General features: G+C 41.8%; 1 protein-coding gene across 3 annotated transcripts; it reads left to right on the top strand.

The window, feature by feature from the left end:
• Positions 1-25,214, top strand: LOC116987052 (cleavage and polyadenylation specificity factor subunit 6-like). Of its 3 annotated transcripts, none has more exons than XM_033042950.1 (10): positions 17-138; positions 3,049-3,288; positions 6,681-6,784; positions 7,053-7,198; positions 11,666-11,770; positions 12,547-12,862; positions 13,983-14,077; positions 16,664-16,817; positions 17,377-17,754; positions 24,004-25,214. In XM_033042950.1, exons 1-9 carry the CDS (start codon positions 40-42, stop codon positions 17,750-17,752), a joined length of 1,635 nt encoding a protein of 544 aa, XP_032898841.1. In that variant the 5' UTR covers positions 17-39; the 3' UTR covers positions 17,753-17,754; positions 24,004-25,214. The 3 variants fall into 3 exon arrangements, with proteins under 3 accessions (XP_032898839.1, XP_032898841.1, XP_032898840.1); XM_033042949.1 differs by having other exon boundaries at positions 24,001-25,214; XM_033042948.1 differs by lacking the exon at positions 24,004-25,214 and having other exon boundaries at positions 1-138; positions 17,377-19,843.
• The last annotated feature ends 280 nt before the right edge of the window (positions 25,215-25,494 follow it).

Below are 25,494 nucleotides of genomic sequence, written 5' to 3'. Positions count from 1 at the left end.
GGCGCAGCCGGGGGCGGAGCGCGGCGCCCGCGCGGCACCATGGGCTGTGGTAAAATGGCGGTGCGCACGAACATGGCCGGCCAGGCGCTACGCGACTTGCTGGATGCGGAGAGCGCGGAGGCCGCCAGCTCTGAGCAGGTACCTCGGTGCCGGCGGGCCACCCGGGGAGATGCCTGAGATGCGTGGTGGAGAAATCCGGCGCTGGGTTGTAACTGGGGGCGCCGTTGCTGTGGGGCCCGGCCGGGCTGGGCTGGGCTGGGCTGGGCCGGGCCCGAGGGTGGGAACCCGGGACACAGCTACTCGGTGAGGAGCTGTCCGACCCAAAGATCTTAGAAAACAGGCTTTCTAGTTTCTTTGGTCTGAGCTGCCGCCGCTCCCCCCCCCCCTCAAGATTTCCCTTTTTACACATAACATTCTGTGGCCAAACATCCTGCACAATCTAAAGGTTGGGCTGTAAACAAATAATTAACCATTCGGTGCTTTTAAAGATACAAAAAAAAATGCGGATGCTGGAGTCTTGATCAAAAGAAAGTGTTGGAGGAACTCAGCGGGTCAGGCAGCATTTGTGGATGGAACGGGCAGACCTTGTCTTGGGTCGGGACCCTTCTTCAGAATGTTTTTATTTTAGAAGATAAAAAAACGAAGTGTAGTCTGTCTATTCCCTCCACAGATGCTGCCTGACCCGCTGAGTTCCTCCATCACTTTGTGTTTTGATCAAGAGACTGAAGGTGCTAGAACATCGCGACTCGCAATGTCGATTGTGTCTCCCTCTTCCCCTGCCCCGTATGTTCAACCTGCTGAGTTCCTCCAGCAGTTCTCTTTTGCTTGATAACTTTTTAATGGGCTTTAAATGTTGTTCTTAGTGTTTCTGATTTTTATCACTGCTTATACTGACTTCTTTCTTTAATAACTGAATAGGAAGTAATTCTGCAATTATTAAACGATCATAGTGCTGAGTGATGCTCTACGTAGAGCGTTTCATCGTATCACATCCCGATCCAGAAATTAATGTAAGGGGGAGATGTGATCAATTGGAACCCTGGAGTGTAATGCTACTCAAATTAAAACAAATGCTGGAAACACTGCGCTGGGCAGGTGTAATGCAAAACAGTTAATGATTCAGAACTGCTCTATTTCAAGGCAATCGTTTAAAAAATCAAAATAAATACCAGCTGGTTATTGTGTAGGTGAGCTTTTAATGTAGTAGCATGTGATTACTACTGGAAAACTCTCATCCTATTACCCAAACAGTCTCAACTTCATTGTCCACAACTAAATATGTCAGAAGATAGTTGACTTTTTAACACGTGGGAAGGACGTATAGAATGGGGCTATTTCAAGTGGATGCTAACTTAATCATAAGTACCCTCTAGCCGTTGTCATTTATTCTACCCATCTGCTAATAAACCCCCCTCACCTGTATCTTTCCAGCTTTCTTCCCCCTCCTACAATCAGTCTGAAGAAAGGTCCTGATCCAAAATATTGCCTTTCATACTCCCTCCATGCTGAGATACTCTGGCACTTTGTATTTTCTGCAGTTGTGTGTTTGCTTCAGCTTTGAAATTGGCATTCTGTAAAAGCTTCAAGTTTTAAAAATAGTGCTCCTCCCCCAATTTGTAAGCTTTATGAATTCTTCATTGTGATTGCCTACTGATCACTTCGCCCAACACCTCCGCTCGGTTCGCAATAACCAATCTGATCTCCTGGTGGCTCAGCACTTCAACTCCCCCTCCCATTCCGAATTCGACCTTTCTGTCCTGGTCCTCCTCCATGGCCAGAGTGAGGCCCCCAGTAAATTGGAGGAGCATATTTCTCATACTATATTTAAGAGGGAGTTAGATGTGGCCCTTGTGGCTAAAGGGATCAGGGGGTATGGAGAGAAGGCAGGTACAGGATACTGAGTTGGATGATCAGCCATGATCATATTGAATGGCGGTGCAGGCTCGAAGGGCCGAATGGCCTGCTCCTGCACCTATTTTCTATGTTTCTATACTTCGCTTGGGCAGTTTACACCCCAGCGGTATGAACATTGACTTCTCCAATTTCAGGTGGTCCCTGCTTTCTCCTCCCCTTCTCAGCTCTCCCTCAGTCCACTGTCTCCGCCTTTTCCTTTCTTCTTCCTGCCACACCCCCCCCCCCCCCAACCCTCACATCAGTCTGAAGAGGGGTCTCGACCTGAAACGTCGCCTATTTAGTCGCTTAGTCTAAATAAATGGTGGAGAATAGCGGTATAAAGGGGAGGGTAGTGTCTTGTGTTCTGTGTCTTGTGTCTACTGTTTGTGGGTAAGTGTGTCTGTTTAGTGTTCAGCCATGAGCGAATGGCGGTGCGGGCTCGACGGACCTGGTGGTCTACTCTCGCACCTACTTTCTATGTTTCTATGTTTCTATGTATTTCCTTCGCTCCATAGATGCTGCCTCACCCGCTGAGTTTCTCCAGCATTTTTGTCCACCTGGAATTTTGTGTCTATCTTCGATTTGTGTCTATCTTCAGTTACATAGAAACATAGAACATAGGTGCAGGAGTCGGCCATTCGGCCCCGAGCCAGTCCTGCCATTCAATATGACCTTGGCTAATCATACAAAATCAGTACACCATTGCTGCTTTCTCCCCATTCCTTCCTACACTTTGAGTTGGAATGTTAAAAAAAATTGATTGCAGGATGATTGTTAATCGAGGGGCACAAGAAAGTCATTACCCCTTACACTGATACTTATGAGATGGTATAGATTTTTTTTCAGGCATGTACTAGGGCACCTCACAGTGATATTTGAGTGTATTGATGTAGGTCTATATAATATTCACCGCATAACTGAACTACTAAAACAAAATGCATGCCGTAAAGGTATTTTCCTCATCGTTCCATCATTAGATGATATGAAGCAGTGCAATGGAGCAAAATGTTGTATAAAAACAGTGATGACAGTGAAACAATCAGGGTCCTTTTATGATACAACATTCTAATCACGGGCATATGTATTATGGAGTTCTTTGCTGCAACTTGTGACATTAAATGTGAAGTGTTCACCATTGTATTTTTTTTTCCACAGCCACAAAATGAAAATCAGAGCCAGATGGATTTGTATGATGATTTAATCAATGATATAATAGGAGTGCCTTTAAATAATGGGATCAAACCTAACATTTGTAATATCCGGCCACAGTGCTCATCAAATAATATTACTCTAACTACTGCTCATCGATGGAAGGCAACTCCACCCAAACGTACAGGCCAGAGTAAAGTTGTACTTCCTGAGAAGAAGACTTTGCTGATTGGTAATCTGACATGGGTGAGCATATTCACTATGATACTGATGTCTGTGTGGTGACGTAATATGATGACGTATCATTAAACGCAACTTGCTTGGTGAACTGATAGTGTGGCATTGGTATATTTCTGCTTGCTCCCTGGCCAGCTATGCTTAGCATGAGGAAACTCAGTGGAAACAATTCTGACTCGATGCTTAGTGCTGTGGGTAGATGGAAACTAAAGAAATAGCTACTTTGAAAACTTAATTTACATTCAAGAATAGCTGTGAAAACTTTAGCATGGGTACCTGCCTTGTTGTTGTGGTCTGTATCCAGTACAGCATTTGGGAGACCTAAACAGTTAAGACTTAAGCGTTCAGGGCTCATTAATATTTTCACAAAGAACTGCTGATGCTGGTTTCCAAAAAAGTCACTACATGCTGGAGTAACTCAGCAAGTCGGGCAAATCAGAAATGTGTTTCTGGTGAGTTGGGGCAACAGTGGACTGCAGAGGAATGTAGTGCTTTATTATTATATGCTCCGCCTACTACCACACCATTCATATTGTCGCAAACCGACATATGCTGCCAGTCAGTAGTGCTACATGGTAGGAGTAATATGCTGTAGCATGTTGTATGCGTTGCCCAATAAATATTGTTATACCAGATCTGTGAGTATGTGTGATTTACACAACAAGTAGCCACTTTAATTGGGAGTAAAATAAGCTGCTCTATGAAGAAAGTTGTCAATTTGATATTTGTTTGAAAGGACTAAATTGTTTTTAAGGCTCTTTCTTGGGGTCGGAGAGAGGGAAGATATGTTTAGTAGGATGGGGTAGGGATGATCGCAATGGGATTTGTGCTAGGTGGTAAGACAGCACCTGAATCATTTGCAGCACTGGCTAGCTTTGCCCAGGAATGGTTCAATGGTCAACATTTCAGTGGGAGTAAGCTTGCATATGCTTGAGGCAGATCCTGTGGATGGGACCAGTTGAGACAGAGAAACTATTTCAAGCATTTTGCTGATAATCGTCTCACTAGTTAGTCAATGGAAAGCTCAGCAGTTACAACAGTGATTTTGTTTTTAAAAAATCCTAATTTTTCTTTGATGCCATGGGAAGTGTGCTAATGAGGTGTTTTGTAGCGGACAACATTTTTAGCGATATTTCAGTAATGGTTTGTGCAAATGTTTCAGCCTGCTAACATCTGTGTGAATTCACCATGATTTGGAGTTGAACTGCGAATTGAACGCAGTCCAGCACATTTCTTGATGAAACTGGTGACAATCGAGACATACTCGGGCTCCATGTTCTCCGGGATTGCTACCTGACCTGTGGAGGTACTCTAGCACTTTGTGTCAATACTCATTCAGGCTGGATGAAGTGGTTTTGAATGTGTTCCAGCTCACCAGCTCGAGGCAGTTTTAGTAGTAACCATTCATCCTCTTCGACCGATGATGCATTGCTCTCTTTGTTCGCATCTTGCACTTCATTCTCTTGCTGTAAGTTGGTAGGAGCAGAGCCGACAGATGGTCAGAAGTGAGGGCCAGGGATGAAGAGAGGGGCGTAGTTGGTGGTGTGGTGGTGGTTCAGAATGCTAACACCCTGTGTGGGACAGGAGATGCGTTGATGGTGGTTGGAGAGCACCTTCCTGAAGTTGGACATAAAATGTTGGAGTAACTCAGCCGGACAGGCAGCATCTCTGGAATAAAGCAATGGGCTTCCTGAGGTTAGCTAGATTGAAGTTGACGACCATGATGAACAGGGCATCGGGTTTGCTTAAGAGAATTGACAACCAAGTATAATTTGTCCAGTGCCACCTTGGCGTTGGCTTGGGATGTTGTGCAACATGGATAAAAGGGGCAACGTTTCGTATAAAGGTATAGGGAAGCAGAATTACCTATGACCATCACATCAGTGAGCCACGAAGCATTGACCAAATATTAAAACTTGCCACCTTCCCTTTTGCCTGAGGATTCTGTACAGATTGTGGACAATGGAGAAAAATGTCTCTACCTGAAACGTCACCCATTCCTTCTCTCCAGATATGCTATCTGTCGCACTGAGTTACTCCAGCTTTTTGTATCTTTGGAGAAACCCTCGGGTTGTATAGCATGGTCGGTTGAGTCGGGTGAGCCACACTTATGTGAAACAAAGGACACAGCATTTCTCTTTGCAACAGCAACCTTATCCTCGATTGAAAGTTTGCTGGGGAGTGTGGGGGTGCAGTATCCCCGACATTTCTGTTGCATCTAGAGCTCCTCGCTTTCACCATCCAGGCTGCCACACTTCCTTGTTTTACTTCTAACAGCTGTGCCAGTAGGGTTGGGCCTAATAATTGAATTGAGGACTTTATTGTCACGTGACAAGCCACAGTGAAATTCTTTGAGCATAAAGGGTGCTTATAAAATTAGCGCCCATAATATAAATTTATAAAGATCAGTTCTGAGAAGTCTCTTGTAATAATGATGATTGACAGATTATGAGTGTTTTGACATTTCTTTGTGCTTATTTTTGATTTTTGTTAGTTTTTTTTTGTGGTAGCAGATTTGAACTGCTTGCAATAGTAATTAAAAATAGTAACTTTGACAGGCAAGATGAGCAGCTAATAATTTCAGAAAGCTGTGCATGTGCAGGGAGAATGAAGAGCTTGTTAGTTTAACGACGAAAAGGCTGTGTTATTTTCTGATTGTGTTTAGACAATAGGTGCAGGAGTAGGCCATTCGACCCTTCGAGCCAGCACCGCCATTCAATGTGATCAGATTCAGATTCAAACTTTATTGTCATTGTGCAGTGTACAGTACAGAGACAACAAAAAGCAGTTAGCATCTCCCTAGAAGAGCGACAAAGAATATGAGCAATAAATAAATATATTTACGTGCATTCAGTCATAGTGGTGCAATTCTTTTTTTCTTGGTGGAAGGAGTGTCCGGGGGGGGGGTGGTGATTGGCAATCACCGAGGTACAGTGTTGAGTAATGTAACAGCCGCAGGGAAGAAGCTGTTCCTGGACCTGCTGGTCCGGCAACGGAGAGACCTGTAGCGCCTCCCGGATGGTAGGAGGGTAAACAAGCTGTGGTTGGGGTGAGAGCAGTCCTTGACGATGCTGAGCGCCCTCCGCAGACAACGCTTGCTTTGGACAGACTAAATGGAGGGGAGTGAGGAACCGGTGATGCGTTGGGCAATTTTCACCACCCTCTGCAGTGCTGATCATCCCCAATCAGTACCCCGTTCCTGCCTTATCCCCATATCCCCTGACTCTGCTATTTTTAAGAGCCCTATCTAGCATCCAGAGAACCTGCCTCCAACGCCCTCTGAGGCAGAGAATTCCACAGACTCACCACTCTCTGTGAGAAAAAATGTTTCTTCGTCTCCATTCTGAATGGCTTACTCCTTATTCTTAAACTTGTTAAATTTGTATGATGATTTCTTACAGTGGACAACCGAGGAGGACCTGGCAAGCTGCATTCGCTCGGCTGGAATATGTAATGTTGATAAAATCAGATTTTATGAAGTTCCAAAAGGTGGTCAATCGAAAGGGTAAGTGAGAACTTGTACAAAAGTGCCTAGCATTAACCTTGTACCCAAATTAAATAAAACATTGGTCTGCATCTAAAAGATTTGTAATAGGGTCACTTTGGAATTTAAAAAAAATAAGAAGGGTCTCGACCTGAAACGTCACCTGTACAGGTTCTCCAGAGATGCAGTCTGACCTGCTGAGTTACTCCAGCACTTTGTGTCCTTTTGTGTATTAGCTTGCATCTGCATTTCTTTGTTTCTCAATTAAAAGTAATAATTTTCTTTTTAGATTTGCCAGAGTGGATTTGACCTCGGATTGGGATGTCAACAGATTGTTGGAAATGCTTCCAAAGAAAAAGGTTCACGGGAGGGTTCCTGATGTTCGGTACCTTAACATATCAAATCGGCAGTATTTTGAAACACAGTTCATAAATGGTGAGTTGAGAAATTACTTTTGGTTGTTTGAGGAAGACTGGATTAAAGAGGATTCCATTCCATATTTTATAGATCTTTTATGTTAACTGGGGAGGCAGCTTTACCAGAATGTCTTAATGGCTACAGAACTCCGTTCTTAGCAAACTTGGAGTGTTGTGTGAGGTTCTGGTCTTCGCATGGCAGAGGGGAAGTGGAGGATTTGGAGTGGTTGCGGATGAGGTTTGCCAGGATATTGCCTGCACCACCGAATGTTGGCTGTAGGGAGACTTGAATGTTTCCTCTAGTGCATCAGAGGTTGAGGGAACGCACAAGAGTAGTTAAAAAAATTAAGTACTACCAAGTCCCACGCAAGTACACAGGTAGTACAAAGCAAAAAATACCACAGCTCAGAATTTAATGTTACACCGTCATAGTGTTAGGGCTACGACAAAAGTACAGATCTTTTAAAAGATGCTAGGGCCAACGTGAGATAGGTTGGAATATCGGCACTACACCCTTGGTTTATGTGAGAATGCTTTTGTACTCTAATAACAACGGGGAAGAAGCTTTTCCTGAATTTGGTGGTATGTGCTTTCAAGCTTTTGTATCTTCTGACACACGGGAGAATGAGAAGTGGAAATGACTGGGCTGTAAATGGTCATTTCCAATGCAATGTAATGTGCAGGTGGGGAGGCAGACTGGTTTGTGTGTTGGACTGGGTTACAGCCACAATTCTGAAATTTATTTCATTCTTGGTCAGAGCTGTTGCCAAATCAAGATGCATTCTCATAGGATTCTCTCTACGGTGCAATTGTAGAAGTTGATAAGAGTCGGTTGAGATGTACCAAACTTCTTTAGTCTTCACAGTGGCGCAGCAGTAGTGTTCCTGCCTTACAGTACCAGAAGTTCTCCTTGTGACTGTGAACTTTCTCCAGGTGCTCCAGTTTGCTCCCACATTCCGAAGATGTGCAGATTAATTGGCATCTGTATATTGTCCCTAGTGTGTAGGATAGAACTAGTGGGCCAAAAAGCCTATTTCCACACTGTATCTCTAAACTAAACTAAACTTTTGCAGAGGTTTGGGATATTTGTTTGGAATATAGTTGTAGAATGCTTGCTATGTTTGCCTATATCAGATACTGCTCCATCAGAACCTAATGGACAAAGCACTGAGGTGCCTTTCTATGTAATACTTTATCACAGGTCGGAACAAGAACCATTGTGATATGATGGACTACATGAAACTATGACTATTAGTTTTTATTCCAAATGTATTCCTTTTAGCTCCCCAAATTCCAGGTTAGAATAATGAAAGGCATAGATAGAGTGGATGTGGAAAGGATGTTTCCACTGGTGGGAGAGTCTATGATCAGAGGTGACAGAATTAAATGGCGCTCTTTTAAAAAAGGTGAGGAGGAACTTCTTTATTCAGAGGGCTAAACAAGTTCTTGATTAGAACATGTGTCAAGGGTTATGGGGAGAAGGCAGGTAAATGGGATTAGGTGGCTGAGATCAGCCATGGGTAAATGGCGGAGTAGACTCGATGGGCTGAATGGCCTAATACTCCTATAGCTTGTGAAATGCTGTGGTAGAATTCTCACTCTCTGATCCAGCTCTCAGGATATCTGTCCATTAACGTGAGCACTATATCTGTATGTGTTTAACTTGCAAAACATAATAATCATGATCATAATAATCATACTTTTATTAGTCAAGTATATTTTGCAACATACGAGGAATTTGACTTGCCATACCATGAAAAAGCAACAAAACACACAAAAAACATTTTAACATGAACATCCACCACAGTGACTCCTCCACATTCCTCACTGTGGTGGAAGGTGAAAAAAAGTTAAATCCCTTCCCTTCTTTGTTCTCCTGCGGTTGCGGTCGAAAGCCTCGAGCCTTCTGTTGACAGGACGATCTTGGCTCCCGCAGCCGGCAGCGGGCCTCCGCGTTGGGGCGATCAGCTCCTGCATTGGGTGAATGTCAGCTCCCCGCGCCGGGCAATCGACCCCGGGTCGGGGTTGGTCGAACCTTCTGCGACTTTGGAGCTTCCAGACTCAGTATCTACCCAAGACTGTGAGCTCCTCGATGGTGACATCCGCAGGCCGTGGTTGGAGCATCGATCCCAGGCAAGGGATCGACTCCGATGGTAGGTCCACATTGCCGCTGTGGGGCTCAATGTCAGTCCCGAACAAGGCCTCCAGCTCCATGGCTGATCATGGCCCACGATCAGCCATGATAACAATGAATGGCGGTGCTGGCTCGAAGGGCTGAATGGCCTCCTCCTGCACCTATTTTCTATTTTTCTATGTTTCCATGATGTTAGGCTGCAGAACGACCGGAGATACGATCCGGAAAACAATCGCAACTCCGGCAAGGTAAGAGATTGAAAAAAGTTTCCCCCCGACCCCCTCCCCCACCCCCCACATAAAACAAACCAGAGAACATTAACACAAACTTTTAAAACACATAAAAAAGACGAAAAGACAGACAGACGGTTGGCGAGGCTGCCATTGTGCGCCGCCCCCTGGTGGTCTATCTGAAAGTGGTAGTAATTATAAAGGGATGCGTTTAGAGATACAGCATGGAAACAGGCCCTTCGGCCCACAGAGTCCACGCTGACCATCAATCACCCGTTCACACTAGTTCTATGCCATTCTATTCTCATTCACACCCTGCTTATTAGGGGTAATTTACAGAGGCGGATTAATCAACAAATGCGCCAGTCTTTGGAATGTGGGAGGAAACGGGAGTATCCGGAGGAAACCCCGCATTTACAGGGAGACTCCAGACAGGCAGCACCTGAGGTCAGGATCAAACTTAGTCTCTCTGGCACTGTGAGGCAGCAGCTCCAGCAGCTACCCCACTGAGCTGCCCTATGACCTGACCTAAATTCAAATAGGATGGTGAATTTTATTCCTGCGAAGCTTAACAACTGGGAATATTGTGTGATTGAGTGAAAGAACAAGAGCAAGGAGTGACATTATTCAGTAATAACACCGAGGGTAAGGATTAGATTTAAATAGAGTCCTGTTAAGGAGTAAAAGTGAAAAGTCAATATTCTCTCCTTAACAGACTATTTAAACAATTAATGACGGATTGGAGCAAGTTCAGGGTAATAAATTGGAGCAGTCAAGTTACATTAAGGTGGATTTGTATAAAGGTAGTAAACATAACCAGAATGGGAACGTGCTTTTATCGAATCTGTTTGGTTTTGGTCTTGAAAACAAGCATCGCCTAGGGGAGTAGGAGACCAGTTGATAAACAATTACCACAACGCATCTGTGCTGTAAATATGACTGGATAATGAGGTCAAAGGTAAGGGGTGCTAGGTTGGAAAAATAATGAATCAGTGAGGCATGAGGACGCATTACCCAGGAAAAATGAGTAAATGTTAGTGGTGAGAGTATTGGCACTAAATTGCTGGCCAAGTGCTTCTGTACCACCTTGTTTGTTTCAGCGAGGAACCTGGCAGAGTTGTGTGCAAACTCCTACCTTGTGAGCAGCGTAGAGGCTATCTGAGCTCAGCTGGTCGCTGGAGGCACAGAACGGCTTTCAGAGCTGGCAAATCTCGACTCTCTAACCCACCCAATAACTATCTCCATGTCTAATCAAAGCCCTGTGAGGTTGGGCCCATTGAATATCTGGAACTGCCTCTTGCCTTCAATTTCATTTGTACCATTTGTTTAAGTAGAATGAGTAGTTTTGAAGAAAAAAACACATTTTGCAAAATATTATAGATATGCCCCAAGATGAAGAAAGTTCTCGACCTGAAACGCCACCCATTCCTTCTCTCCAGAGATGCTGCCTGTCCCGCTGAGTTACTACTCCAGCATTTTGTGTCTATCATTGCCCAAAGATGAAATTGAGATCTGATTGAAATGCTTAATTGATGGGTTATTTTTGGAGTAAACATTGAATTTTTTCTCAGCATAATTTAGACAGAGTATTTTAAGTGAAAACTAACCTAAAGAGAGAATGAGAAAATGGACAGAAGGACATGGAGTGCTGGAGAATCTCAGCAGGTCAGTCAGCATCTCTGAAGAACATGGATAGGTGATGCTTCAGGTCGAGATCCTTCTTCAGACTGACCTGTTGAGTTAGCTGTGTCAATATCCATGTAATTTATGCATATGAGCTGTACTCGCACTCACACATATAATTATGTAAATCAGGTCAGTGACCTTTGACTTGGAAATAAATCGTTCCTGACTTTGATTCCAATACGAGTGTGACATGAGCCATCTTTCACCGTCTAATATGTGCAAGTTTTACCTATATCGTAAGCAGACACATATCAAAACATTAGTCCAGCATTGTGTCCTTTTATGTATTAATCGGCATTTGCAGTTCTTTGTTTTTACAACGAGAAAGTGGAGTTCATTTTGGATTGCAAGTTTTAATACTTGGAAATTAGTAAATTATTGCATTGCATCTGTCCACTGCAAATGTTAAATCAGCACAATATTCTTTGTCTTGCAGCAATGGAAAAATCCAAGTTGCATTCAGCAGAGAATGACATTTTTGAAGGTTATGACGGAAATGACAACGAATCTGCATTTGATTCTTCAAAAGAGATGGTTCAAGGTGTGTTTAACCCTACCTGCAACTGATGTGTGCTACCTTGCATGACCAAGCTTAACATTTTAATCTGTTTTGATTACATTTTGCTCTTCTCTCGAAGATATTGTTGGGTTTGGGTTCAACAAGTTGTGGGTTTCCTCCATCACATTACCTGCAGGTCATTATTTTGATTATCAGCATTTACTATGGGTTTTATTGGCATGCTGTTAATACACATGCTATAAAGTGCAAACAATCCTTTTCCCTACCACCTTTACGTCATTAGCCATATTCCTGGCTATTTCGTCTATAACCATAAATGGAATAATATTATATTTTAAATTTTAACCATTTGTTTAACAAAGGCTTAGGTTTTGGTGGCTTTAATTTCAATGAAGTGTTTTTAATGGTTCCACTAATGGGCCCAGCTTGTACCTGAGGAAAAATGAATTAATTTATTTGTAAACTAAAGAAGTGACGGCATTGGGTATGTTTGTCATTGTGCTGGATTAATTGGTGGATGTTGGCTGTTTTGATCAACTGAGATGTTTATTTGATGATTTGGGGATTTAGGTACGATATCCATATTCATCTGAAACCTGGAACATTTCCATACACTAGAAAGATCTCGCAAATTTCTTTATCCAAAGTCTGGGTGCAAAATGATTCACTATTTGAGGTTATATTTAGTTCACTTTTTATATAGATCCTGCAAAACATTTTCTTTGAGAAAGAATGGATTTCACCGCAGATCTAGCATAATTATATGGTGTCACTTTAACATTTCTTTTCAATGACAGACGATCCTACGGTTGAAGACCAAATCCTTTCACCTTTCGTGCAGCCGATGGGTTCACCCATTGACCACAGACTCCAACCTGGTTCTACTATTTCTCCAAACTTTGTGATGCAAGATTTCATTTCGCTGGGCGTTTCTACTCCTGGGAACCCAGCTCTAGGTATTGGTGAATACAGACGCATTCAGACATTGCAAACGGTTTGTGGAGTTCCTGCAACCTTCTATCCACCATTCATCACCAGCCTCTCTGCTACGGAGCACCAGAAACCCCCACCTATGTTTAATCCATGCTATGAAGATTACAGAATACCAGGAAGGTGAGAATTTGCAAATTTATCTATTTAAGTTCAAAATATTTTTGCACAATTGGTTTAATTGAATTAATTTCATTTAATAGAGAACTGTGGTACTTTTAAAGATTGTTAAGCAATTACAAAGCCACTCCCTGTTCAGGTAACATGGTTATTTTTGCATAAACATTGGCTTTACAGGTTGTGACATTGTAAAAATGACTTTTATTCTTGCATATTTCTCTTGTTTATTCGAGGATGTGGGCTTCACAACTGAGGCAGCATTTAATTGTTCATCTATAATTTTCCTTTTGTCAAGATGAATATATTTTGTAAATCACAAAGTGTACCTGGAGCATGTTTTCAATAGTTGATTCAGTATTTTGCAGATTTGATTGAAGGATACAGCATGGAAATGCCCTTCAGCCCATTGAGTCCACGACTTCCATCGATCACCCATTTACACTGGTTCTATGTTATCCCACTTTCACATTCACTCCTTACACATGAGGCAATTTACAAATGCCAATCAACATACAAACTTGTACGTCCTGGGATATAGGAGGAAACCGGATAGAGCACCTGTGGGAAACTCGCTAAACCAAAGTTCAATCATTGCACAAGTTATGGAAGATTTTAATGATGAAGTGTTAAAAGAGCTTGAGAAAATGGATGAAAATCTAAATTTGAATGAAAACCTGATGATGGTTCCAGTTTGAACCCACTCGTGGATTTATTTCTGTTACCTGTTGCCAATTATGCGTGCATGTTTTGACGGAAAACATGGGAGAAATTACCATTTTGCTGTTCCACCGTAAATGTGAGGTGGCACGATTTTACAACTAGACTACAATCTTGTCTGGCCATGGAGATCTCAATAAATTCTGCATGCCCTGTAACCTGGTGATTCAGTGCACATCAACATTTATCCTGTGACCTGTACATTTTTACGACCTTGTTAATTATCCAGATCAAGTTCTTTTTCATAACTTGTAAGTATTTCTATTGATATCTTGAGATATCATAGGGAGGCAGATTTTCAAAATACACCTTGCACCCTCAGTCCAGCATTGCGGATCCTGCACCACTTACCCTGCTGCAAATTGAACTCTCAAATCTTGCTAATTTAAGGCCGTTTATTTCACAGGGAAGCAGATCTTCAGGTAACACTGCAAAGCAGGCCGATCACGAAAGAACTCGAGACAAAAGAGCTTATTTTAACCAGTAATAACGAGAGCAAAGGTAAGTTCTCAATCAACTAAATACTAACCTAAAACAAAAAACTACAGATGCTGCAGATCTGAAAACAAGGATAATGCTAGGTATATACAGTGCCCTCCATAATGTTTGGGACAAAGACCCGTCATTTGTTTATTTGCCTCTGTACTCCACAATTTGAGATTTGTAATAGAAAAAAAATCACATGTGGTTAAAGTGCACATTGTCAGATTTTTATTTTTATACATTTTGGTTTCACCGTGTAGAAATTACAGCAGTGTTTATACATAGTTCCCCCATTTCAGGGCACCAAAATGGTTGGGACACAGCAATGCCATGTAAATGAAAGTAGTCATGTTTAGTAATTTGTTGCATATTCATTGAATGCAATGACTGCTTGAAGTCTGCGATTCATGGACATCACCAGTTGCTGGGTGTCTTCTCTGGCGATGCTCTGCCAGGCCTGTATTGCAGGCACCTTTAGCTGATGCTTGTTTTGGGGGCTAGTCCCCTTCAGTTTTCTCTTCAGCATATAAAAGGCATGCTCAATTGGGTTCAGATTGGGTGATTGACTTGGCCACTCAAGAATTGACCATTTTTTAGCTTTGAAAAACTCCTTTGTTGCTTTAGCAGTATGTCTTGGGATCATTGTCTTGCTGAGGAATGAGCTGCCGGCCAATGAGTTTTGAGGCATTTGTTTGAACTTGAGCAGATAGGGTGTGTCTATACACTTCAGAATTTATCATGCTACTACCATCAGCAGTTATATCATCAATGAAGATAAATGAGCCAGTATCTTCAGCAGCCATACATGCCTAGGCCATAACATCCCTACCACCGTGTTTCACAGATGAGGCGGTATGCTTTGGATCTTGGGCTGTTCCTTCTCTCCTCCACACGTTGTTCTTGCCATCACTCTGATATGTTAAGCTTCATCTCATCTGTCCATAAGACCTTTTTCCAGAACTGTGGTTGCTCTTTTAAGTACTTCTTGGCAAACTGTAACCTGGCCATCCTATTTTTGTGGCTAACCAGTGGTTTGCATCTTGCAATGTAGCTTTTGTATTTTTGTTCATGAAGTCTTCTGTGGACAGTGGTCATTGACAAACCCACACCTGACTTATCAGCTGTGGAGGTCTCCTTGGCTTGCCAGTCCCTTTGCGATTAGTAAGCTCACCAATGCTCTCTTTCTTCTTAATTATGTTCCAAACAGTTGATTTTGGTAAGCCTGAGGTCTGGCTGATGTCTCTAACAGTTTATTCTTGTTTCTCAGTCTCATAATGGCTTATTTGACTTTCATTGGCACAACTTTGGTCCTCATGTTGGTAAACAGCAATAAAAGATTGTAAAGATGATGGAAAGACTGGAGGAAAGACTAGGTGCTGAGAGCTCTCTTATACGTGCATTAAGGAGGCAATTAAACACACCTGAGCAATTACAAATGCCTGTGAAGCCATGTGTCCCAAACATTATGGTGCCCTGAAATGGGGGGACTATGTATAAACTCAGCTGTAATTTCTACATGGTGAAACCAAAATGTATAAAAATGGCCTTTAATAAAATCTGACAATGTGCACTTTAACCACATGTGATTTTTTTTCTATTACAAATCTGAAATTGTGGAGTACAGAGGCAAATAAACAAATTATAGGTCTCTGTCCCAAACATTATGGAGGGCACTGTAGTAGGTCAGAGAGAATTGCAGTAATAAACCTATGATTTGTGGAGTACCAACACTATAATAATGCATGTGCTAAGTTAAATGCAGTGGAAGGAAGATTCTCCTGAACTTGCATGTGACCCAAGTTAAATAAGAACAAACTTGCACAGAGAAAACATGTATAGCATATTCATGATATCACAGCACCTTACGGTTAGTTTGGTTAACCAATAAAACGCTGACTTCTTTGGTAATGAGCAAAAACCATGGTTCAATACAATACATTTGTTAGATATGTCCATCTTGAAGTTTTGTAATGAAAGCATTATATGCTTTCATAAGTTTTCATATCGAAGGTAGACAAAAATGCTGGAGAAACTCAGCGGGTGAGCAGCATCTACGGAGCGAAGGAATAGGCGACATTTCGGGTTGAGACCCTTCTTCAGACTGATTTTTTTGGGGGGGGGGGTGGGAAAAAGGAAAGGAAGAGGCGGAGACAGTGGGCTGTGGGAGAGAGGGGAAGTGGAGAAAGCAAGGACTACCTGAAATTGGAGAAGTCAATGTTCATACCGCTGGGGTATAAACTACCCAAGCGAAATATGAGGTGTTGCTCCTCCAATTTCTGGTGGTGCTCACTCTGGCCATGGAGGAGGCCCAGGACAGAAAGTTCGGATTTGGAATGGGAGGGGGAGTTGAAGGGCCACCGGGAGATCAGGTAGGTTAATGCGAACGAAGCGATCGCCAAGAAATGGGGGAACTCTGTATAAACACAGCTGTAATTTCTACATGGTGAAACCAAAATGTATAAAAATGGCCTTTAATAGAGCAATAGATGAGGTTGGAGGAGGTGCAGGCGAACCTCTGCCTCACGTTTTCATATCCATAATTTTTTTTGTTCAAACATGAATCAATAAATAGTTTCTGAGAACTTTTTTGCCACTCTATTTCAGATGACTCATCGGAAGATTTTGGGAGTCTCCTTCGGCTTGTTTCTTTCGTTAAAAAGTCAAAATCAGTTGCAAACGATGAGGACAAGGAAACGTTAAATTGTCCTGCAAATCAGCGGCAGGAGGGAGAAACTAAAAAGGTTTCTTCAGGATTACGGTAATTTATATTTCTTGTAGAATATACATTGTTTATTAAATTTTCTTTTTATATTTGAACTGAATGTTATTGTCCATAGCTTGGTAAAAATCAGTGATTAAAGATGTGCATCCTGGTAATTTGCCAAGTATATGAAAGTCATGAAAAAGTATGAAAGAAAAGAAAGAAAGGGTGGCACGTTGTCGCAGCGGTAGAGTTGCTGCCTTACAGTACTTGCAACACCGGAGACCCGGGTTCGATCCCGACTACCGGTGCTGTCTATACGGGGTTTGTACATTCTCCCTGTGACCACGTAGGTTTTCACTGAGATCTTCGATTACCACCCACGCTACAAAGACGTGCAGGCATGTAGGTAAATTGACGTGGTATTAGTGTAAAATTGTCCCTAGTGTGTGTAGGATAGTGTTTATGTGCGGGGATCGCTGGTCGGCGCGGACTGGGTGGGCCGAAGGGCCTGTTTCTAAGCTGTATCTGTAAAGTAAACTAAACTAAAATGTTCAGGCATATAAATATAGTAAATGGTTTGTACAAATGAGATTGCATCTTATGTCTCCATAAGGGAGCATGAATATTCAACGCACAGAGAAAATCGCAGATCTGGGGAGAGAAGTGGATCGGTGAGAGAACGTTCCAGGAGTCCGTGTTCCAGTGATGACCATTATCAAGAGAATAAAATGGATTATAATCAAGATAGGCAAAAACCCCATCAAAGGCTTCGTTGTGAATATTCTCCTCAGGAAGATCACCACTCAGACAGAAGCCGAGATCACAGAGACAGCTTTGGCCAAGAAAGTGCTTGTGACTCTACCAGATACCCTTCTAGAAATAAAGACTCTTGGAGTGGTTATTGTGAAAAGAGTGGAAAAGGACAAGATTACAGTCCAGAAAAATATTTTGGCAGAAAACAAGAAAAGGATAGAAAGTACCAGTTTTGATGGTATGTGTGTTGATTTTGTCATTTTGGACAATACGTTATATATAGTAAAACCATTGAATATCTTGTAAATGAATATACACACTGAATATCTTGTAAATATGTCTACAGTGATGACTCAGTCTAGCATCTTCTACACAGAATTCCAGCTGAATAGATTTTCAAATCATCTTTAAAGGCACGCAGCCAATAATGCCTCTGTTATAAGATCAATTGTTTAATGTTGATGATTTTCATGAACATGCTCCATAATTATTTTACGTCTAAGTCGGCACCTGCTGTCCAGGTCCTTAAATATAGGCTGGGAATGTCGAGTGCTAGGTCTCTACCAACAGTTTATTTACAACTGCACAGAAAACGGGCCATTCAGCCTGATCAGACCATGCTTGTGTCTATGTTTCACTTAAATCTTTTCTTGTCTTATTAAATCTCTCAGCATCTATACTGTACACTTCTGATTCTCCCGACAGTAGCGAGTTCTGCATTCCCACCACTCTTTTGGTACAGAAGACTTTTTTTAATTCCCTGTTGGTGTTATTGTAGCGTTGACCATTAGTTCTTCTTAGTGGCAAAATCATATTCTCTATCCAAAGTATTTCAGAATTAAACAAAAAACCTTTTCATTTGGTCACCTCTCAACCTTTTTTCGTGAGAAATGCGGTCCAGTTTACACTTCCTTTGCTGATATATATTCCCTCACCTTTCTGGTAGTCTTGTAAATGTTCTCTGTAATCTTCCAGTGCCTCAAACCCTTTTTAATAATATGACAAGAACTGTACATAGTACTTTAAATGTAGTCTAACCAAGGTTTCACGCAGGTTCGGCAAAACCTCACTACTCTTAAATCCTCCGTCTGTCAAACAAAACCCTTTTCACTTGTTTGCTTTTTTACTTTAGGGTGTTGCTAAGCTGCGGTGCTATTCTTATTGAATACCAAAACTATACCCCACTTAGAGACTAGTATCTTTGGGGTAGTAAGTGACCTGCCTATAGATACTTACGTTTATATCGTTGGAACTTATTTTCCAAGTTTACTCGTGCACTCTTGCAGTCTTTCTCAGCATTGGATATATAATCAACTTGATATCAATCAGATTTAGAAACAGTGTCTTTGAATCCAGAGTCTAAATTCTCGATGTAAATCGTCAACAGCAGGGTCCAAGTATTCCACCTTCCACTGAATAACTAACCTTTGCAATGCTGCCTGACCGGCTGAGTTGCTCCAGCACTTTGTCTTCTGTTGTGTAAACCAGCATCTGCAGTTCCTTGTTTCTACATCATGCAATTACTCTTTCTCTCTGTCCTGAAGTTAGCTAGCAATCCATCGCGCTGCCTGTCCTCGATTTCTCAATCTCTGACTTTGTTCACTGATTCATTATGCTGTAGCTCATCGAAGATTTTTTGAATTTTGCGGTAAAGTGTATCTTCTTTATTGCCATTGTCTACATTCTCTGTTACCTCAAATTGTAAAAAAAAAATCCTTTTGAAGTACTTGTTGAATTTCACTGCAATAGCTCTAATTTCTGGATGTTCTTCTCTTCACTGTGGCAGGAAATCCTTATTTTCCCTCCTCTGTCAGGTTGAGGTAATGGACTCAAGTTCGGGTATTGATTTCGATTAATAATGCAAATCCCTCAGTGTGAAATATTTAGTATGTTCAAAGTTGCCCAGGAGTAGTGGGAAGCGATAGGGAGATAGACCTGGGACATCTGGAGCGGATGAGAAAGCTTTGAGCTGGAGTAAATAGTGGTAGAAATGTAGTAAATACATGGAAGTTACAAGAAAATATGGTCATTTGGCTCAATGGTTCATGTTGGCATTTATCTCTTAGTAAATAAATAATCACATTCGCTGCCCTGTTCCACCATCTCTAAAGTTTTAAATTTTGATTTAGTTTTGCCTGCATTACTGTTCTTGAGTGATTCCTTAGCAGTATGATGAAGAAATGAAAGTTGTTTGTTCTCACCACTGCATGTCTTGTATTTAATTTTGTATTGGTGGCATTCTGTCAGAAACTGTTCTGTCTATCTGCTGTTTCATCCTACTGTAATGTTAAATACTTTTTTAATATGAATTTTTGTGATGAAAGCTATTTGGGCCTCTTTGTATTTGTATTTCCTCTGTCCACTCTCCAAAGCCTGGCTATGCCTTGCTGTGATTGCAACTGCAACCTGCAGACTACTGAAATTAAGAATTAATCTTTCGATTAGGTGCATCAGTGTCTGGGTCTTGTAAAAAGAGCTTTACAATCCTAAAGATCCTAATCATCCTTGAGTTACTCTTTTAGAGATTTTAAATCTGTCAATCTAAAGCCTCATTTTCTGCAGCATCTAGCCAAATTCAATTGGTTTAACTGGGGTTTGTCGCGATGCAGCACAGTAGCAGGCCCTTCGGCCCACTGAGTTTGTGCTGACCATTATGCATCCAGCCTCAAACCTATTTTATTTTCCCCACACTTCCCTCAACCGACCACAAATTGCATTAGCCACCTATACATGGGGCAATTTATAGAACCCACATGTCTTTGACAAGTGTGAGGAGACCGGTGCACCTGGAGAGGAAATCGTCATATTCACAGGTCAGGATTGAACCAGGGCCACTGGTCCTATGAGGCAGTGGCTCTTCCAGCTGTGCCATTGTGTTGCTAGTAGAATTGCTACTTCACACTTGCCTTGTATCTGGTGGACAGCCTCGCTGCTAATGTGAGATTTAAGTCAAATCGCAAAAATTACATTTCTTTAAAAAAAAATCTTAACGGTTATACTGCATTAATTTCAGGTACTTTTAAGTAAATTCCCCCCCCCCCCCCCATTCTTATCCATATCTCTTGAAAATGCACTTGGCCCCTGGGCAAATTAGGACTATTTCCCCTCGCCCCTTACATTCGGTCTGAAGAAGGGTCCCAACCTGAAACATCACCTATCCAAGTTCTCCAGAGATGCTACCAGACCAGCTGAGTTACTCCAGCACTTTGTCTTTTGCAGTTCCTCGTTTATACTATTCGTATCACTACTCTCTACAAACTGCATTGTTAATCCCTTTATGCTCATGTCCAAATTATGAATTCACAAAGTACCTCCATCTTATGTTGAAAGAAATGAGCAGGTCAAGCAGCATTTGTGGAGGCAACGGGTGTAAGTGGACATTTCGGGTTGAGATTCTGCTTCGTGCTGCTTGACCCACTGAGTTCTTCTGCTGTTTTGTTCCACTTTCCAGTGTCTGCTCTCTTGTCATCATTCTTATGGACCATAACCACCCAATCCCAACTACTTTAGGCGAATCACTCGTAGTTCATTTATTTGTTTCTTCTTTATCAATATTGATTCCAGTGGGCTAAACCCATCATTTTTCAATAAACACATCTCTAAACTGCACAGAATACTCTGAGCAGAATTGAAGACCATCTGCTTTGCATTGGCTTTTGAAGGATTGCAGTCATAACTTTGTTACACAGATGCTGTCCTGTAAAATCATATTATTGAAATGTTTGCCAGTCTACTGTGTAATGTTCATTGCAATGCAGAAGGTGTTTCGGACTGAACCAAGTGCAAGTGTCAACTCGTCAGTGACTAACTATATTCTCTGAGATTATTTATGTTTAATGGGGTTTGTTTTAAATACAATTTCAGGAAAATGCATTATGCTTCCAAAAATTCAGATATTGCGAGTGTTAGATTTTAACTCCAGATAAATCACACTTAGAACATAGAGTACAGGAACGGGCCCATCTGCTCACATCGTTTGTGCTGAACATGATGCCAAGTTAAACTAATCTCATCTGCCTGTCCATGATACAAAACCCTCTATTATAACCATATAACAATTACAGCACGGAAACAGGCCATCTCGACCCTCCTAGTCCGTGCCGAACACGTATTCTCCCCTAGTCCCATATACCTGCGCTCAGACCATAACCCTCCATTCCTTTCCCGTCCATGTAACTATCCAATTTATTTTTAAATGATAAAAACGAACCTGCCTCCACCACCTTCCCTGGAAGCTCATTCCACACAGCCTCCACTCTCTGAGTAAAGAAGTTCCCCCTCATGTTACCCCTAAACGTCTGTCCCTTAATTCTCAAGTCATGTCCCCTTGTTTGAATCTTCCCTACTCTCAGTGGGAAAAGCTTATCCACGTCAACTCTGTCTATCCCTCTCATCATTTTAAAGACCTCTATCAAGTCCCCCCCCTTAACCTTCTGCGCTCCAAAGAATAAAGCCCTAACTTGTTCAACCTTTCTCTGTAACTTAGTTGCTGAAACCCAGGCAACATTCTAGTAAATCTCCTCTGTACTCTCTATTTTGTTGACATCCTTCCTATAATTAGGCGACCAAAATTGTACCCCATACTCCAGAATTGGCCTCACCAATGCCTTGTACAATTTTAACATTACATCCCAACTTCTATATTCAATGCTCTGATTTATAAAGGTCAGCACACCAAAAGCTTTCTTTACCACCCTATCTACATGAGATTCCACTTTCAGGGAACTGTGCACAGTTATTCCCAGATCCCTCTGTTCACCTGCATTCTTCAATTCCCTACCATTTACCATGTACGTCCTATTTTGAATTGTCCTGCCAAGATGTAGCACCTCACACTTATCAGCATTAAACTCCATCTGCCATCTTTCAGACCACTCTTCCAACTGGCATAAATCTCTCTGTAGACTTTGAAAATCTACTTCATTATCCACAACCCCACCTATCTTAGTATCATCTGCATACTTACTAATCCAATTTACCACACCATCATCCAGATCATTGATGTACATGACAAACAACAGTGGACCCAACACAGATCCCTGTGGCACCCCACTAGTCACTGGCCTCCAACCTGACAAACAACCATCCACCATTACTCTCTGGCATCTCCCATTCAGCCACTGTTGAATCCATCTTGCTACTCCACCATTAATACCCAACCATTGAACCTTCTTAACCAACCTTCCATGAGGAACCTTGTCAAAGGCCTTACTGAAGTCCATATATACAACATCCACTGCTTTACCCTCATCAATTTCCCGAGTAACCTCTTCAAAAAATTCAAGAAGATTAGTCAAACATGACCTTCCAGGCACAAATCCATGTTGACTGTTCCTAATCAGACCCTGTTTATCCAGATGCTTATATATATTATCTCTAAGTATCCTTTCCATTAATTTGCCCACCACTGACGTCAAACTAACAGGTCTATAATTGCTAGGTTTACTCTTAGACCCCTTTTTAAACAATGGAACAACATGCGCAGTACGCCAATCCTCCGGCACTATTCCCATTTCTAATGACATTTGAAATATTTCTGTCATAGCCCCTGCTATTTCTACACTAACTTCCCTCAATGTCCTAGGGAATATCCTGTCCGGACCTGGAGACTTATCCACTTTTATATTTCTCAAAAGTGTCAGTACTTCCTCTTCTTTGAATCTCATAGTTTCCATAGCTACTCTACTTGTTTCCCTTACCTCACATAATTGTTGCCTCACATATTCCTTGCACTTCCATGAGCGTATCTAAAAGCTTCTAATATGCCAATTTCATTTCTGCTTCCACCATCACCACCACCCTTTCAATGCATTCCAGGGCCACCATTCTCTGTGTAAACAAAAAACTTGCCCTGTACATCTCCATTAAACTTCCTCCTCTCACCTTATAGCTATGCCCTTTAGCCTTGGACATTTCCATCCTGAGAAAAATGTTCGGGCTCTCTACTTGGAGAGAATATAGTCACTTTGGGGAGAGTGCTGGCAATAATAGGTTTTCATTGAAAAGTTTGCCTTCCTATACAGATCTCATTCATTGACTGTGCCGGTTGCAAAATAACATTGTATTGGTTTTGATTTCCATCATAATTTTAAGTTATCTCATGGTTTATACATTTTTAAAAACTTGGAAGGACTTCATAGAATAATCCGGTGCGTGTAGGAAGGAACTGCAGATGCTGGTTTAAACTGAGGATTGACACAAAATGCTGTCGAAACTCAGCGGGATAGGCAACATCTCAGGAGAGAAGGAATGGGTGATGTTTCGGGTCTAAACCCTGCTTCAGATTAGTCTGAAGACAGGTCTTGACCTGAAATGTCACCCATTCCTTCTCCTGTCCCGCTGAGTTACTCCAGCATTTTGTGTCTTTCTTCAATCCATCTTGGTATATGCCTGGTATATTTTGTTAACAGTGTAAATGTGTTCTTTGTTCTCACAATATTTCTATATTTTGTTTATTTCTGTTATACTTTCCCTTGTATCTCAGTAGAATAACAGTCACCTTTGTATGAGAAATGACGTGCATTTCTGTTTAACTTGAATCGATTCAGTAAGTATGAATTCTAATTCTCAAAAATATTAATCCACCAAGAAGAAATACATTGAGTTTGGAGAGTAATTATACTCTAACTTTTTTTTTCACGTCGATTATTCAGTGTCAGGTGTATGATGAAATAGTCAGGATCCAATTTGATACATTAATATGCCGATGATCAGATGAATTAACTTTCATGAGTATCCAAAAAAGTGGAGTTGATTTTGTATACAGCGAGAAAAGCCTGGTGAACTGAGTGATATGTTTAATGAATTAAGATGATGGTTTTTTGAGCGTTGCGACCTGCAGGGCAAATGTTTACTGTAATTGGAGCAATGAGGTTGGTAATTTATCCCCCCCCCCCCCCCCGCATTCCCCCATCACTGTGCTGCAGCTGTAAGATGGTTTTAGCTGGTTTGCTACAATTTTAAGTTGTGGTGTGTGAAATATTTACTTGCTTAACATTCAATAACTGAATTCTTGGGCAGTCACCACCTCTCATGTTGTTCCCATTTGGAAAAGTTATTTATCCTACCTCCAGATTATAGGAAATCTTAACAATAAATGTGAACTTTTAGAAGAATGAAAGCTTGTTTAATTCTTGACATTACCATCAGGAATCCCTCAACAAAACTATAAATGGAGAAAATAAGTGTTTTAAATTGCAGAGCGGGCCAAGAGTGGAGAGAACACCCTATCAGAGGCAGTCCCTTTGTCCTCTTCCCCCCCCCCCCCCCATAACATTGATCGGTTGGCCAGGTGGGCTGAGAAATGGTTGATGGAGTTTAATAAGCAAGTTCGGTATTCCGACTGCGCATGCCCAGGTCATAGGTCACTCGCCATAAACATTGTTGGTAGCTGAGCAGCTGATGCTTCGTTTCATCCGTATTTACCAGCTTTGATTCTTCTGGGTAAGCAAATACTGTTTTCAAACTACGAATTTGTTATATTTATTGTTTCTTTGTACAAAGCTACGATGATTTTGTCGTTTTTATATAGCTTTTTAGCTTTTTGGTTCGGTGAGTGGGAGAGGTTGAGCAGGCTAGGACTCTATTCCTTGGAGCGCAGGAGGATGAGGGTGTACAAAATCATGAGAGGAATAGATCGGGTAGGCGCACGGAGTCTCTTGCCCAAAGCAGGGGAACTGAGAACTAGAGGCCTTTGGTTTAAGGTGGGGGGGGGGGGGGGGGGGGGATTTAATAGGAATCTGAAGGATAACTTTTTCACACTAAGGGTGGTGGGTGTTTGGAACTGGCTGGCTGCCAAGAATGTAGTTGAGGCAGGTACTATCGCAATATTTAAGAAACATTTAGACAGGTACATGGATAGGACAGGTTTAGAGGGATATGGGCCAGGCAAGTGGGACTAGTATAGATGGTGTGGGAAAGTTGGGCCAAAGGGCCTATTTCCACGCTGTGTGACTATGACTCAATTCAGACTGAAGAA

This window comes from Amblyraja radiata, chromosome 24 (genome assembly GCF_010909765.2).
Source record: "Amblyraja radiata isolate CabotCenter1 chromosome 24, sAmbRad1.1.pri, whole genome shotgun sequence".
NCBI classification, from domain to species: domain Eukaryota; kingdom Metazoa; phylum Chordata; class Chondrichthyes; order Rajiformes; family Rajidae; genus Amblyraja; species Amblyraja radiata.
This window is presented reverse-complemented; position numbering and strand designations above follow the sequence as displayed.